The 16,174-nt window shown below is 31.6% G+C and overlaps 1 protein-coding gene across 1 annotated transcript in view; it reads right to left on the bottom strand.

Annotated features, from left to right (window-relative positions):
• Positions 1-14,012, bottom strand: part of LOC127729783 (serine--tRNA synthetase-like protein Slimp) — a 28,831-nt gene extending 14,819 nt beyond the window's left edge. The window contains exons 1-7 of the mRNA XM_052237682.1: positions 13,970-14,012; positions 9,091-9,398; positions 7,442-7,546; positions 5,000-5,095; positions 3,668-3,742; positions 2,107-2,146; positions 1,037-1,103 (exon numbers count right to left, since the gene is read on the bottom strand). Coding sequence (XP_052093642.1) covers positions 1,037-1,103; positions 2,107-2,146; positions 3,668-3,742; positions 5,000-5,095; positions 7,442-7,546; positions 9,091-9,384 — 677 coding nt within the window. The 5' untranslated portion in view covers positions 9,385-9,398; positions 13,970-14,012. The remainder of the gene's footprint in view (positions 1-1,036; positions 1,104-2,106; positions 2,147-3,667; positions 3,743-4,999; positions 5,096-7,441; positions 7,547-9,090; positions 9,399-13,969) is intronic.
• Between the last annotated feature and the right edge of the window lie 2,162 nt (positions 14,013-16,174).

Here is a 16,174-nt window from a genome sequence, read left to right as displayed (position 1 = left end):
AAGCAGCAATTACAAAAAGTCTTGTATGACCAGGCTGTGGATCGAACTAAAAACCACCCACTTCCATGGTGAGCAGGCTACCACAAGACCACTGAGGCGGTTCAAATAAATTTTGAAAGAGATTACAAGATCAGAATGAAAAATTAAGTATCTGAGTAAATTCACAGTTCAGACATCTTGGCAGTATTGTAAATCTTATAAAAATAAGAAGAGGTGGTATGATTGCCAATGAGACAACTCTCCACCAGAGACCAAATGAAGTAGAAGTTAACAATTATAGGTCACTGTAAGACCTTCAGTAATGAGCAAGATAGAAATGAAAGTGGATATCTATTCTATAAAATAAAATTGAGAATGGAAATGGGGAATATGTCAAAGAGACAACAACCCCGCCCCTAAATAAAAATATGTACTAGTTCAGTGAAAATGGACATCATACTAAACTCCAAAACATATAAATGAACTAGAATTAAAAAACATTTAAGACTAACAAAGGCCAGAGGCTCCTGACTTGGGACAGGCGCAAAAATGTGGCAGGGTTAAACATGTTTTGTGAGATCTCAACCCTCCCCCTATACCTCTAGCCAATGTAGAATAAACAAACAAACAGCAATGTCAGAATAGGTAACAAAAGAAACTAAGCAAAATGACAATGATACATAAATTAACAAAGGACTACTAGCAGTTACTGACATGCCAGCTCCAGACCTCAATTAAACTGATTGAAAGATTATGTCTTCATCATATGAAAATCAAGTACAATCCCTCCCGTTAGGGGTTTAGTATCATACCATCATAAAATATATGAGAAGAACATAACCCCAATCATGCCAACAACTGGTTTTAGAATAAATGTGTTTATTTCAGCTGCAAAGACCCTATGAGTGAATCAATATTAATACCAAAATATGCCATCCTTAATGACTTGACAACAGTATCGGAACTATATCCCTTCCGAATAAGTCTGTTTAAAGGTTTGGTTAGCTTTTTTTACAATTAATTCTGTAATATTTTTTATCTTATTTATTTCTCTTACCTGAATTTTATTAAATCAAACAATTCACCAATTTCTATGTGTGACAAAGACTCTGATTTATCTGTATCTGAAAAGAAAGAAATATTTCCATAATTACCGGTATCTTATCATTATTATGGCTATTTTACTAAAAGTCACATACCCGGTATACAAAATATGTTGGTTTAATGTAAAAACTGATAAAAGGAATATAATTTAAATATTGATTGATTTGTGTTTAACACCATTTTTAGCACTATTGGCTATTTCATGGCAGTCAGTTTTTATTGGTAGAGGAAACCGTAATGGCGTTCGACAGGAGAACTGACAATCCTAGTCAATTAAGATTGGAGTTGAGCACACCTGCCCTGCGCAGGGTTCGAAATCACAACCTCAGTGTTGACAGGCTAGTGATACAGTATTTAAACTACTAGACCACTCATCAACCGAGGCCCTAGAAAAATTTAAATGAAGTCTGTTAGTCATAGAAAGAGTAAGTCACAAATTTATTAAACTGGCTCTGACTACAATTATTTTTCTCTGTTTTTTATTGTTTAAGACAGTTTTTTGTCTTTATGTGACTATAAGTTTTCCAAAATATGAAAACAAATTCTGACTGTAAGTCTCATACTTTCAATGGCCAAACCGGCTGTGCAGCTGGCAGAAAGTTACTTTTCAAAGTGGTTCAATGAAAAACATTTGTTAGCACTATCAAAAGAAGATAGACACTGTTCTAGGAATCAAATTGATCATCTTTTGAGCACTTTCAGAGCTATTCTGCTGTTCACAAAAATTAAAACAATCCTGATGATCTGTCATGTTATCCTAGCTTGAATGTTTAAATTCTAAAATGTTGACCGCTTGATGTCTTTCCTTGTTTTATTGTGTAATGAATAAAAGGAATTGTAGGGTATATGTCATTGCAAATCCAATGAGACAGAAGTATAAAATGTACATGGGTTTTGCTCATTGTTGAAGGCCGTAGAGTGACCGAAAGTTGTTAACTTCTACATCATTTGGTCTCTGGTGGAGAGTTGTCTCATTGGCAATCATACAAAATCTTCTTATTTTTATATAAAATCATTTCTCACCAATGCCAAAGTTTTCTTCTACTTTGTCTTCTGATAAAGGCTGAAAAATGTAAAAAGTATCGTTAAAACTGCAATTACTTGTGAAAACTAAACTTAAATCCCCTTTAAAAAACTTACGGGGTTAAATATATGCATGTCTTACAGATTCTTAGATCTATACATTACAAAAGTCTCGTTTGAGTATATTTTTTTAATTACATTTTAATACATTTCTTGATTTCTAATTATAAGTGTGAAGATAATAGCATATAGAAAACAAACACACCTTTTTGTCTTCGTCTTTCTAACTTGGGTGGATAGTTGTCTTATTTGGCAATCATACCACATCTCCTTATTTTTATACAATAGACATTCAGGCACTAAAGTTAACATCCTTACTTTATACTGCAAAGTAATTCATTATCACAAAATCTAAATTTCAGGATTTCTAAAGCATATCCGGTATGTGAGGTTTAATTTTTTTCATGTTTTCCCTGTCCCTGATTCTAATCTTCTGACAAATTTATGTGAGGGGATATTTCAGCAAATTTTTATTTTAATCATCTAATTAATGAAAATAAGCCCTTCACAAAATTCTTCCACTTTTCAGTAAAAAAGCATTTTCTTTTATGTCCCTTGTGGTTTACTTTTATTTTCTACCCCAGGAATTGATAACCTTAGCTGTATTTGGCAAAACCTTTTTGAAACTTTGGTCCTAAATGCTATTCAACATTGTACTTTATTTGGCCATTTTATCATTTTTTGTTCGAGCATCACTGATTAGTCTTTTGTAGACGAAACATGATTCTGGCATACAAAATTTTAGGCCTGGTATCTATGATGAGTTTATTGGTCATAGAGCTCTTCTTGTTTTCAAGATGTTATACATCCTTGGCTTTCAAAATTTAAAGGTTTGAGCATTCCTGATAGAAGCATTCATGAAGTCTGAAGAATGCATCGGACACACTAAGTTTATTTAAGAATTGAAAGCTTCTTTTTGTAAATTTATTGGGGTGTAAAAGCGTTGACCGAAACTATTTTGTATGAAGCGTGAAGGCGCTTCATTCTAACAATGTACGCACAGTCAACGCTTTTACACCCCTATAAAATTACTAAACGAAGCATTCAATACTTATAATTACATTTTTTTGCTAGGATCATAAAAACACGATTTCTATCAAGTTTTTCTTTTATTTACCTGTGCACTTTATTGTGGAAGCTCGTGTCATCATGAATGTTACATTCATTTTTGAAATGAAGGTTAATTTCAGAATGATGCGAGATTGCTGTTAGCCAATCAAAATAACGTATTATAATGAAACATACATGTAATGTAATTATAAAGTGTTATTTGCATTATTCTAAAAGTTAAAGTATTCATAGAAAATTAGATTTCAAAGAAAAATTAACCATCAAGTTATCATTTCTATGGTAAATGTCCTTTAATACCATGGATGAATAAGTTAGCATACTATAGACATCAAGTGACCCATCAGAAATAACCTAAAAATTAAAATTATTACTAAAGGTTTAAACACACTGTGTGTGTGAAAGAAAAGACAAAAGAACAAACTACACTTACAGTATTTTGATGCAATCTGTTAGGTAAATTAAGTGATGTCATAGCCACTCTTTCTGCTGTACTGGTCACTTCAGGCTGAAAGAAATTCACAAGAATTATCAATAACACAACTTTACTTTGAAGGTATTCAATATGATAAATATTTAACAAGACCTACAAATATTCTATGCAAAGTTTTTTATGTAGATTTTATAGCATGTATTCCTTCCATGAAGTGTACATTTCTTGAAAAGCCAAGTTCATAAAAACACTTTTTTCAGTAATTGTTTTATTTGTACCAGATGTTTTTCTCTTGCCATACCAATAGTATAAAGGTGAGGATTTTTTTTTTTCTTAACTGATTTCCATTGTGCATTCTTCCATTGAACCTTTTGTTAATCCAATGATCAAGATAAAATAGGAAAAGATTAAAATTTCAAAAAATAATTAAACCTCATGTTAATTCCACGTCAGGAACTTGGTCTGTTGTTGTCAGTGTTTATACCATTGTAATTTTTTCCCTTTAAGAAACTGAGTGCTAGTGGTAGTTCTTTAATAATTTGTGCTCATAATTTGTCTTAAAGTCTCAAGAAAATTAAGAGCTCGACATGTTGCATACCCAGCATTTCTTTTATTCATTTATATAACCTATGTTCTACTGCTGCCAGATGAGCATACATGTGTTTTGGCTTAGACAAGCAAAACATGATGATTGATTGATTGGTGTTTTAAGGCAAATATTACACGCATATCAGGGATAGAACATGTTAATGGGTGCATGAATACTAAAAAATGTGCTAGACTTAAATGCTGGGTCAGATTTTTAACATGCTAGTTCACAAGGTAAATGCCTGCAAGAAGACATGTCACTCTACTTGGAATCATTTTTCACACAGAACCGATCAGTCTTTGATCTTAATCCTAAATACAATTTGCCTAGTAGAGAAGTAGCAAATTCCAATTTTCATGTTTTTGGTTTGACTCAGACTGGGAGCACACTACCATATGACGATTGAGTAGGTTTCAATTAGAAAAATAGAAAAATAAAATATTGTAAATGATGTTCTTTTGGTATACATAGACTCTTTCCACAAGTAAATGAAAAAAATATACTGTGTGTGTTTAAAGTTAAATTTTTTAAGTTCCTATTCTGTAGTTAGCTGTCTTATTGAGGAATACAAAATGTCTCCTTATTTTTACATTGGTTTCAGCAAGGTGAAACATTTCAATTCCAATTAAAGTTTATGTAGTTACAAAAAATATTCTGTTATTTACAATGTTTGAAGAGATGATCATTTTCATTATAGGTTATTCACATTAGAAATCTAAAAATATCCCAGTTTGTGCTCTTACAAATAAATCTTTGATTTGTTTCTTAGTTTTTCTTCCTATCTCTACCACATTTTTCAACTCTTTCTCTATGTCAGCTGAAGATTCTACATTTTCTTTCTACAAAATGAAAAAAAAAATGAAAATATTATCAAATCTAAATATACAGCATAATAGATATGAATAATTTATGTATTTTATTTTTCTAACCTTTATACAGGTATTTGCTACTTCTCTTTTTCTTTTTTTTAAACTTATTATACTTTATTACATTAAAGCTATGTATAAATCTTTTAAGGATACAGCTCTCTCCTTAGAAGCCCTAAATACTATAAATAATAGGTTTAGGGTTATCTATTGATACTAATACTATAAACATAAGTATAAATTACAATTTACAATTCTCCGGAAATATAACAGTGTTTTTACGTATATCTTTAAGTTGTCTAATAAATCGTCCTATACAATACTACTATAACAATACAACTATTGATTTTGACTTTAGTGTCACTGAGACATTTGGTTAAACAGTTATACAAGTTTTAGCTAAGAAGGAAAAGGAGATTTTTTTAAAATACTTGCAATTTTCTATAGCGTAAAGCTTACTTCTTGTTTCATTGCTTTGTAGTGGTTTACTCTTGAGAGAAATTCATACTTAAATATAGAGAACACATTTACTTCTTTTTCTTTTCTATTTGATAAGTAGAATGCTTTATTTATACTAAATAATACTATTGTTATAAAAAAATTAATTTCATAATACTTTTCATCAGTTATTTTATATCCAAGTATTAGGTTTTCTAAACTTATAATGTGATATCCAATTTTGAGTTTATTCAGAATTAATCTAATACTTTCCCAAAAAGTTTTAAAATATTTGCAGGTGATAAAGAAATGTTCATAATTCTCTTTAACATTGAATATTTTCAATTTATTATCTTTTTAAGTATCTAAATATAAATGGTGTATTGTGTTTTATTTTCAAATTAATATCTTCAACTTGCAAAATATTTTTCCACTTTACAAAACCTATTGGTGTTTCTGTTATTGTATGAGTATATTATATATATCTTTTGTTGTTACTTTTTGTAACTCATACTTTTTTTTATTTTTATATACTATTTCCAATTTTATGTAAAAGTAAACTTTTGTTTGCTTTGATTTTTCATCTTTAAGTAAATTTAACCATTGGTTAGGCAATGCCTTTTTTTAATTTTGTATATTCTGAGAACCAATTACAATGAGATGATAGTTTGTTTAATATCAAATTTTGATAAATATCTCCATTATCATCCAGGATATCATTCATATATAGTATATTATTATTTTTAATCCATTGATTATAGACTAGACATTTACCACTTAATTTTATGTATTTGTTCCCCATTGTTATCTTATTTCAGTAAAATTATCTGCTACTTTTCATCCATCTTCTTCAGTTTTTGATAGTTTTATAGAACCTGTAATTTGATTCTCTAACTACTACATAGCACAATGTACAAAAGAAGATCTGCAGGTACCCAAGTACAAATATTATGATCTGTTTATTTTCAATTTGCCATAGAAGACAGTTTTTTACCTCAGATTTTGGTTGGAATATTTTGTTATCAGAGTGGAGTTTAAAACTGTTCAGTTTAATATCATTTGTAAATTTGGATCAGGCTTCTGAATGATGTCTATTAGATCAGATAGAATCTGCAAAAGTTTGAAACTACATTTGACAAATATTACATTCATAATTTGTCTGGCTGGATTAACTGTATACTATATATATGGGTGAAAAAAAACCTTGATACATTTACTATACAAAATTATAATATGGAGGTTCATGAATAATGGCTAACCCCTTGCCAATTTTTATGTTAGTTGATTTTTAATTTGAATCAAAAAGAAGTTCAAGGTCATGTAAATTAAGGGTGGACCATCATCAATTAATATTTTGCATCAATTCACAAAGATCATTCCACTGTGATTTGAAGTTGCTTATATGGAACTTGTATAGCAAAACCTTTTTAAATAAATTGATCCATTCATTCTTAAAATAGCCCTGACCATGATGCATCCACCAAAAGATAATTCTTGCATCCTTCATCCTTGTTTAGAACTTGACTGACTTTCATGCAAATTTTAACCAAAGTCAAGTGTATGTAAACTGAAGGTCTCCTAATTTTAAAGTACTTTGTCATTAAACATGATGCATTAACTGACAAAAAGTAATTCCTTTAATGGCTTTATGATTTGTACTTGTTTAGATCTTGACTTAACCAAACTTAACAAGGACAGACAAACCAACATGTGCAATTTAAACATGTATTTTTACAAGTTCATTTAGATTCTCCTGCTCCAAGAGTTTCACTGTAAGAATCTTTAGAAACATCAGATCACTTCATGTGACACAGATATATAAAGACAAAAATATATACAAAAAACATTTACCCTAAAAAGTTCATTGATTATATAAAATACCTTGGCTTGAAAAAGGATTGCTACTTTCTTTGTACATTCTCGTTTTTGTCCTTCTAATTCCAATTCTCTTTTTTCCAATTCTTTAAGATTTTCGTAATCTCTTTCCTAGAAAAAGAATGGTTCATTATATGAAATTATCTACATAAATATTTTTTTTAAAGTTATTGCTCATAAGATGTTGGTAAATATTGTTTGGAGTAGAACATTAAATTTTTATCTTGAAAGTTTTTTCTATTGATTTATTAAGTCCAGTAGCCAGTTCTTGGATATTGATTTACATGTATTTTTTAGGTAAATTTACAGTAAATAAATCATATTTATGCAATTGTTCTAAAACTAGAAGGTTGAAACTCCCTCAGGCTAATTTAACCTTTGATGGTTTTAGCTGTTTTTTATTATGTTCGTTCGGTATAAATGTTCTTAAACTAATTATTTCTTCTGTATTTTTAATCTTCTTTTTCTACCCCTCTTTTTTTTCTTTTTGACAGGGGGGATGGAGAGATCTTTCCAAACTTTTTTATTGTAACATATATTTGTGTACCTTTATTTATTATCTATTCAAGAAACATGAGTTGTGGACATGAATATAAGTATCAATCATAGATAGCAAACGAGCCTTTTTGTTTTGACATTTGAAAAATCTTGTGAGATAATTGAAAAAGTCATATTAAATATGTATATAATCTCAAGGTAACACAATAGTGTTTATAAGTTATGTCAATGTTGTTTTTTTTCATAATTAACATTGAGCTAAGTATTAATGTTAAAGCAATCTAAATATAAGATGTGTGAATATTTTCCTTATCACAATGAATATTTCCACCCCTTGCTAGTTAGAAAACATAACAATTCAAAAAGTACAATATTTTCACATGCAACATCTCCATATTTGTATATGCTTTTTAACAGCAATATTCTACTATCAGAAGTAATTTTTGTTCAGCATAACTGTACACAACCCATAACTTTGATTTTGCATTTATCAGTCTTTCCTACTGATAATATTGTCATTTATCACATACTTAGTAGAAAATACAGATAAATTGTATGTGTAATACAGTCAATAGTGCTGTATCAGCCATCCGTGATGATATCGATATCAGTCACAGTTGCAAAGGCTTTATCATACCTTTAAACTGTATGACGTCACATCATCGATATCAGTCACTGTTGCAAAGGCTTTATCAAACCCCTAATCTGTATAATGTCATATCACATAAAAAACATCTACTTGAGGTATATAATAAAGTGTATATGATATGGCTTTTTCAATATCACACACTGTATCAACCCTCAACCAATATAATCCCTCGAAGCAGAGCTCTTGGGATAATATTAGTGTCTCAGGTTGATACAGATGTGATTTTGAAAAAGCCATATAATATTCTCTATTAATTTCATGGTTTAGATAAAATACAGTTGATACTACAAAATGAGAAAAAAATCATTATCATAAAAGCCTTGCTGGCATAATGTAATCATTCCACCTTGAAGACCTACTTTCCATATTCTTTTTCCAGATACAACTAGTTTTATCTGTTTAAACTGTTGCAGTTAGTCTTTTGGTTGTAAATGGAAAAAAAATTATTAGTAAGAATATATACGACCTCGTTAATGTGACAGTACCAAAAAAAAATCAAATATCCTACCAACTGATCAACATCTATATCATGGATGTTCCTAGATGACAGTTCAGAAAGAAGTTGACCTTTAACCTTTAACCTCTCTTCAATATCAATGTCAAGTTCAACTGGAATATTCTCTTGATTCACTTTACGTTGTCTTTTGGCAAACAAAGCCGATTTTCTATACTTATATTCTCCAGCTGTGCAATAGAACCGATGTTGAATGCTGGGACAATTACCATGCTTATATGTCAATTTCAATACATGCTGACATTGTGAACTTTGGCATAATGTAATCATTCTCCGAATCGGCTGCATTTTGTTCTTTAAAACTACAAAAAAATAAATATGACATACATTTCAATCTTGTCTTGAGCACAATGAAAATTAATTGGAGACAATGAATGGTAATTCCCTTTATCTGTCATACTTAAAATAGATAGAAAAAAAGAGATCAAATTAAAAGTTGTGATGCATTAATTTAGGGGAACATCAGTGTTTAGGATGATCTGAATGGCAGGGTTCTCACTAAAGATTTTTGAAGGAGATAAAATTGAAAATGGAAATGGGGAATATGTCAAAGAGACAATAACCCGACCAAAGAGCAAACAACAGCCGAAGGCCACCAATGGCAATGGGTCTTCAACACAGCGAGAAAATCCCGCACCCAAAGGTGGTCCTCAGCTGGCCCCTAAATAAAAATTGTGTACTAGTTCAGTGAAAATGGACATCACACTAAACTCCAAAACATATAAATGAACCAAAATTAAAAAACATATAAGACTAACAAAGGCCAGAGTCTCCTGACTTGGGACAGGCGCAAAAATGCGGCGGGGTTAAACATGTTTTGTGAGATCTCAACCCTCCCCCTATACCTCTAGCCAATGTAGAATAAAGAAACACATTGCAATACGCACAGTAAAATTCAGTTAAAAAGAAGTCTGAGTCTGATGTCAGAATAGGTAACAAAAGAAACTAAGCAAAGTGACAATGATACATAAATTAACAAAGGACTACTAGCAGTTACTGACATGCCAGCTCCAGACCTCAATTAAACTGATTGAAAGATTATGTCTTTATCATATCCCTCCTGTTAGGGGTTTAGTATCATACCATCATAAAATATATGAGAAGAACATAACCCGTATCATGCCAACAACTGGTTTTAGAATAAATATGTTTATTGCAAAGACCCTATGAGTGAATCAATATTAATACCAAAATATGCAATCCTTAATGACTTGACAACAGTATTGTAACATATCCTTTCCGAATAAGTCTGTTTAAAGGTTTGGTTAGCTTTTGAGGTGAATGCCATCCAGGGACTTGTCAATTTTGGCCATGGTGAGTCCAACAGTGAAAAGAAGAAATTTTATTGTTATATACTTTTTTATTTCAGTTTCCATAACAAAATAGAGCAGGGAATTGACATCAAATTTAGATTATTTCTTAAAATTTGCAATAAAATGATATGTGTGCTCAGTTGAATCAACATTTTTCAATCTTGTTGCATCTTTGGACTCACCAGTCTTGAAAATGAAGAGTCCAGACAGATTTTCATGAGTCTAGGACTCATGAACTCACCTAAGTGATAACCCAGGATTGGTCCAGACATCAGTTATGAAACTTAAAAAAAATACTTGTCAGCTAATGATAGCAAGGCAATTCTTTTAATGCAATACATTTGGTTTGAAAGACTACATACATGATGTACTGCCCCAAAAGCAAAATTAAACCTCAAGATTGGAAGAATTTAAATCACATTTTTAAACAAAACACTTCATGTTGTCTCTATTTCCTAAATATAGTAACAAAGTGATATTTTGCACAATGTCAAATTCATGTCAATAACTTTTTTTTCATTTTCAAATGATTGACATACTGATATTTGAAAATTAATGCTCTTTTAGTGAAGCTGGGATTGAAATTAGTGGAAATGATATATAACCCTAATTACAGTTTTATTTACATCTACACTGTACATGTATGTAATTTCATCTTGTTTTGGCCCATTTGGGATTTTAAGCTTTTTTTTTAGGGGAGTGATTTCAAGGATTCAATGTACCCCCTTAAAATTCTTACTTCTACCTGTTTAGCGACCACAATCAATTGTCTCATTATTTTGCAACTTTGAGTTGGGCATGAAGTTCACATTATAATTCTGTAAATTATATACAATTCTGTGAAAGTTCAAACCTGTTACCTAAGTCTTTATATCTTCCTATAGCAGGAACTTCCCTTTCAAATTTTTTTAATTTTTAGGACTTTCAATATCAAAATCCTTGAAGGGGCTGTGCTGTTTGTAGAAGATTGAATGCAACTGACATGTTTAAGGGGTGCACTACACTATTTTTACCTTTTGCCCTATCAGATTGCATAATCTTGATTATGAAAATAGCCCTATAACACTATTTTGTGAAAATTAACACTAAAAATTGTTAGTACCAGATTTCCAACCCTTCCAAAAGGGAGACAATTGTGATCAGCAGTAATTAAAAAATCCCTTTTCCTGTTATCACGCTTTCAGCTCCTGATTAACTACTTAATTTGGGCATTGTAAACAGCAAAGATTGGAAACTTGTTTAGAACTTTTGATGATGGCAGGGTTGTTTTGCCCCTGAATCCCTTTTGCACTCAAAGTCATTTTGCCCTGATTCTTGTTTACCTGGAGTCATTTCGCCACGATTTTATAAATCAATATTGTTGGGCAAGAATATGAATTGTGAAGTTTTTATGGGTATTCAGACAGGAAATATTACATCTTGAGACTCAAGCTAGAACACTGTCTTGAGTGTCATTATATAGGGTAATGACTATCTGGTAAGTACGACCATTAAGATTTTCTTGGGGTGGCCAGGAGAATTTTGAAAATGAATATCCTGGACTTGTAAGAGCTGAAAATAAACAGGATGGGAACAATCACTCAAATGGGTCATAATAACCCATTGGGGTTATAAATAGCCCAAATGGGATGTAAATCTTGAAAACTTTTCAGTGCAAAAATCTTAATTTTTAAATAGAGCAAAAATATTAAAAAGCGCATAAATGTTTAGGTTAAAAGTAGCAACTTTTGGTTAAAGACTTTTCCAGAAAATTATTAAGTTGCTAGACTGATCCCTCTGAAAAACAGCATCTTCCAAGGGACCAATCTAAAAACAACCAGGTATTCAGAAAAATTGCTAACCAAAGTTGTTGTCTTTTATGAAAACATATATTCCAAACGGGATATTATAACCCATTTGCCAAGATAATCCCCAACCTGATAGTTAAAGTAAAGATCTCAAATTTTATTTTTATCCCAAATACTATTTAGGACTGGAACTCAATACACCTTATCACTATTTGTCCGCCATTACTTGACATCACAAAGGTTCCCGTAAAATTTTGATGTCACAATAGAAAATGTCTGACGCCACAAAGGAATTTAAGTGATTGTTGTATGAAAACAAAAGTTCAAGTTTTGCAAATTCTCATTTCCAAATAGCGATAATGTCTATACCACAAGACATGTTCGACAGATAAATGTAGAATCTTGAACTGTTCTTCAGACCGTCAGATCATTTGCAGATATTGTTAGGGAAAAGGGGGTTGTAGTTAGACTAATTGCTACGTGATGGATGCGGCGGTGTAATTATGTCCATCGGGCGTGTCACCGTACCATATACATGATATATATCAAGATCAAGAGTGAAAAAACACTTCTGAACACAAAAACACCGCGAAAATTGTATCCTCGTATTAACGGTTTTCGTGCTATTAAGAACGCATTGTGATGTCACAATTTCCATTGTAAAAGTATGTGACATTTGCGATAATTTTGCAATGCTATTTATTTTTTGGATACCATTTTGAAAGGACTTATTAAAATGAAATAATATTAATATTTGAATATCAATTAACTGCGTAAAGACGGGTTGCCTGTCTGCAGTGCACTGTGTTGCACACTATGATTATATTAGGGTACGACATGGCTGAATATGATATAAGGTAAGGTTTCTGCCTGAAAATACATTAGCTGATTTGAGAAGTTAAAGGTATGAATTGTCTATGTCTTCGCTTTCATTTCATTAAATTGTTATTTGTCGTACTGCTTTAATTTTTAGATAAAGTGCCTTGGAATATACTACACTGTATCCAGAACCACTCCCCTCACAATCGCATAAACCAAAATGGAGAATTTCGAAAGTTGGCAGTTATGCTAATGAAATACTTCAATATGTCTATGTGCTCAAATTTCCAGTTGGATGGGTAAATAATTACCTACTGTGGTAAATATAAAGACACACCCACGTTCATTTTGATCCATAAAGAGGTTAAACTCCTATCTATCCTACTGCCTGTTGATACATTCATTTTTGGTGTTGCACAAGTCATGTCTTCTTTGACTGTCGATGATATTAAAATACTAAATCCCTGGGATGTGTTTTAGTTGATTTTAGTCTCTGATGCATGATTTTTTATTATTGTTTTTAACTAGCTGTCAGTAACTGCGAGTACTATCAAATCGTACTTTCTTGTTTATTTGACCTGTTGATACTAATTGTAATGCTTTTTTGTTATTTAATGTTATTCAGGGTTATATCTATATACCACCATTGATAAGTGTTTGGTATTACTATAAATTTTCACTTCGTACTATGAACATCAAAATTATGTTGATGTGGTTCATAAGTGTTTCTCGTTACTCGTTTTTTATATAGATTAGACCGTTGGTTTTCCCGTTTGAATGGTTTTACACTATATAGTAATTTTTCGGGCCCTTTATAGCTTGCTGTTCGGTGTGAGCCAAGGCTCCGTGTTGAAGACCGTACTTTGACCTATAATGGTTTACTTTTATAAATTTTGACTTGGATGGAGAGTTGTCTCATTGGCACTCATACCACATTTTCTTATATCTACTTACAATAACAATTATGATCGGCGTTCTGTCCACAAGGGCGCAGACATTTTAGGTCAACATTGAGGTCATACAATTTGATTGGATGGTGTTTGGAGTACTATAATTAGCGGTAAAATTTAAAAAGAAGATGAACGGTAATATACTTTTATAGTCTATTTTCTTTTATTTGCAGGGTGGATACAGAGGGAGGAAACTGGGCCCCTTATGACCAAAAACTAGTTTATATATATATATTTCTGAATCCACCACTGGTAATAACTTTAAAGTTTCAAGTACTGTAGTATGTGCACGTTTCGACAATAAATTGTATTGCCGAAATCATTCAAGTTCTAAAGGGCACCTGGGGCTAAACTAACGTCAATATAGTATGTCCCACAGAGCACCGACTGCAATATCAGCACTTTACAAATCACAGTTTGTGGCCAAATTCAATATTTATTAATAGATCCGAATAAATTCCGTTTATTAGAAAAAATATTAATCATGACCTATGTCTAAATATATATACTCCAGATATATTCAATAATATATACGTAAATTAGGCCGTTAGTTTTCTCAATTGAATTGTTTCATATTTTTCATGTCGGGGCCTTTTAAAGCCGACGTTACAGTATGGGTTTTTCTCATTGTTGAAGGCCGTACGGTTGCCTACACTTGCTTACACCACTTCATATGAACTTTGGTGGAGAGTTCTCTCAACATCTCTTTAATTTTTATATTTTTGGAAAATATAATATTTATACCTGTTCGAGCTTTGGAGTACAAATAAATTTTCAGTTGTTTCCCATGACATTTATTAGTCTGTCAGGCGCCGTAGATGTATAACCGTCCTCTATCTACTTAGGTTTGGGACTGAGCACTCTGTTAGGGGACGACCATTTGATATTCTGGGGGGAGCAGGAAGATTTGTTTTGGATCGGTTATTTATTTTTGTAAACTAAGAGGACAGATTATCTATTTTCTGCACTATTGAAGCAAGATTTTTCATTTTCATTAAAGCAAGGGACTGATTATTTATTTTCACAACTATATTTATAATATTCGAAAACATACAATTTTTAATTTATTTGTTTATTATAAATAATTCATGTATAGTCAAGTCATTATGTACCATTTAATCAGAATTAATTATTAACCTCTGCAGAAATGAATCTTCTATATTCCCCAATGCATATACATATATTGCATACATACACAGTATTAAAGTTTGGTTGTAACTAAGGCTCTTTTAAAAGTACTGGCAAACATGTTTCGCCGAGCGGAGCTAGGCAAAATTTTTTTTGAAGGGTTTTTGAACCGCTGAAGGCCCAAGAAGCTATAGAACAAATGATGCAAAATCATGCCTTCTGGGTGTTCCCCAGACCCTTTCTTAAACTGAAAATGCAAGTTCTGTTTTAATAATTTTATGACAATATTTTGGTCTCAAAGCAAAATCACATTATAGATTCAGTGTAATCTAGGAACAACATCAAAAGACAAATATGCATGATAAAGCAAAAATGTAATTCACATAGTTAAGTCTGTGGCTGCTGTGTTTTTTTAAACTCATGATCAAGTTAATAATAAAATTACTAAATTACAAAATGAATGCAACACTAACAGAATACAGAAGGGCAATCAATGAACAAAAGACAAATAAATAAGAAACATTGATCCCGAAAAATCAGGGGCTACGTCTGAGGGAGAACAGAACTTGCTTCTTGCAAGGCACTCACGGTGAACACAATTTGATATGGAGACAAGCGTTTGGTTTTGAAATTTCCTACATGAGGCATTTGTCTCAATGTAGTTACGGCCCTGATTTAATAAAAGTGAGGTAAGTGTTCCTGAGACAATTAACCTCAAGTTAAATGAAACCAATTTTCTGACATTTCAAGTATATTTAAATAATATTTATACTTTTATTATTAAAAGATATTGGAAGTGTTTCCCGGTTTTTTTTTGTAAAAAAGATGAATTTATGAAGAATCTGGTGCCATCTCATACTTTCGATTAGACCTGCTGAGTTATTTATTTTCAATACATTGCAAGTCAGGTAATTTATTTTCAAACTACCATAGAACAAACCATTTATTTTTGTGATTATCAAGGCTGAGTTATTTATTTTCAAAATCCTCCTGCCCCCCCCCCCCCCCCCCCCCCCCCCCCAGAATATCAAATGGTCGTCCCCTTACTATACGAGTCCCGAATTTTAACCCCGGCTGTTAC

This window comes from Mytilus californianus, unplaced genomic scaffold (assembly GCF_021869535.1).
Source record: "Mytilus californianus isolate M0D057914Y unplaced genomic scaffold, xbMytCali1.0.p SCAF_2, whole genome shotgun sequence".
Taxonomy (NCBI): Eukaryota; Metazoa; Mollusca; class Bivalvia; order Mytilida; family Mytilidae; genus Mytilus; species Mytilus californianus.
The sequence above is the reverse complement of the archived record's forward strand: the minus strand, read 5'-3'. Positions and strand labels throughout refer to the sequence as shown.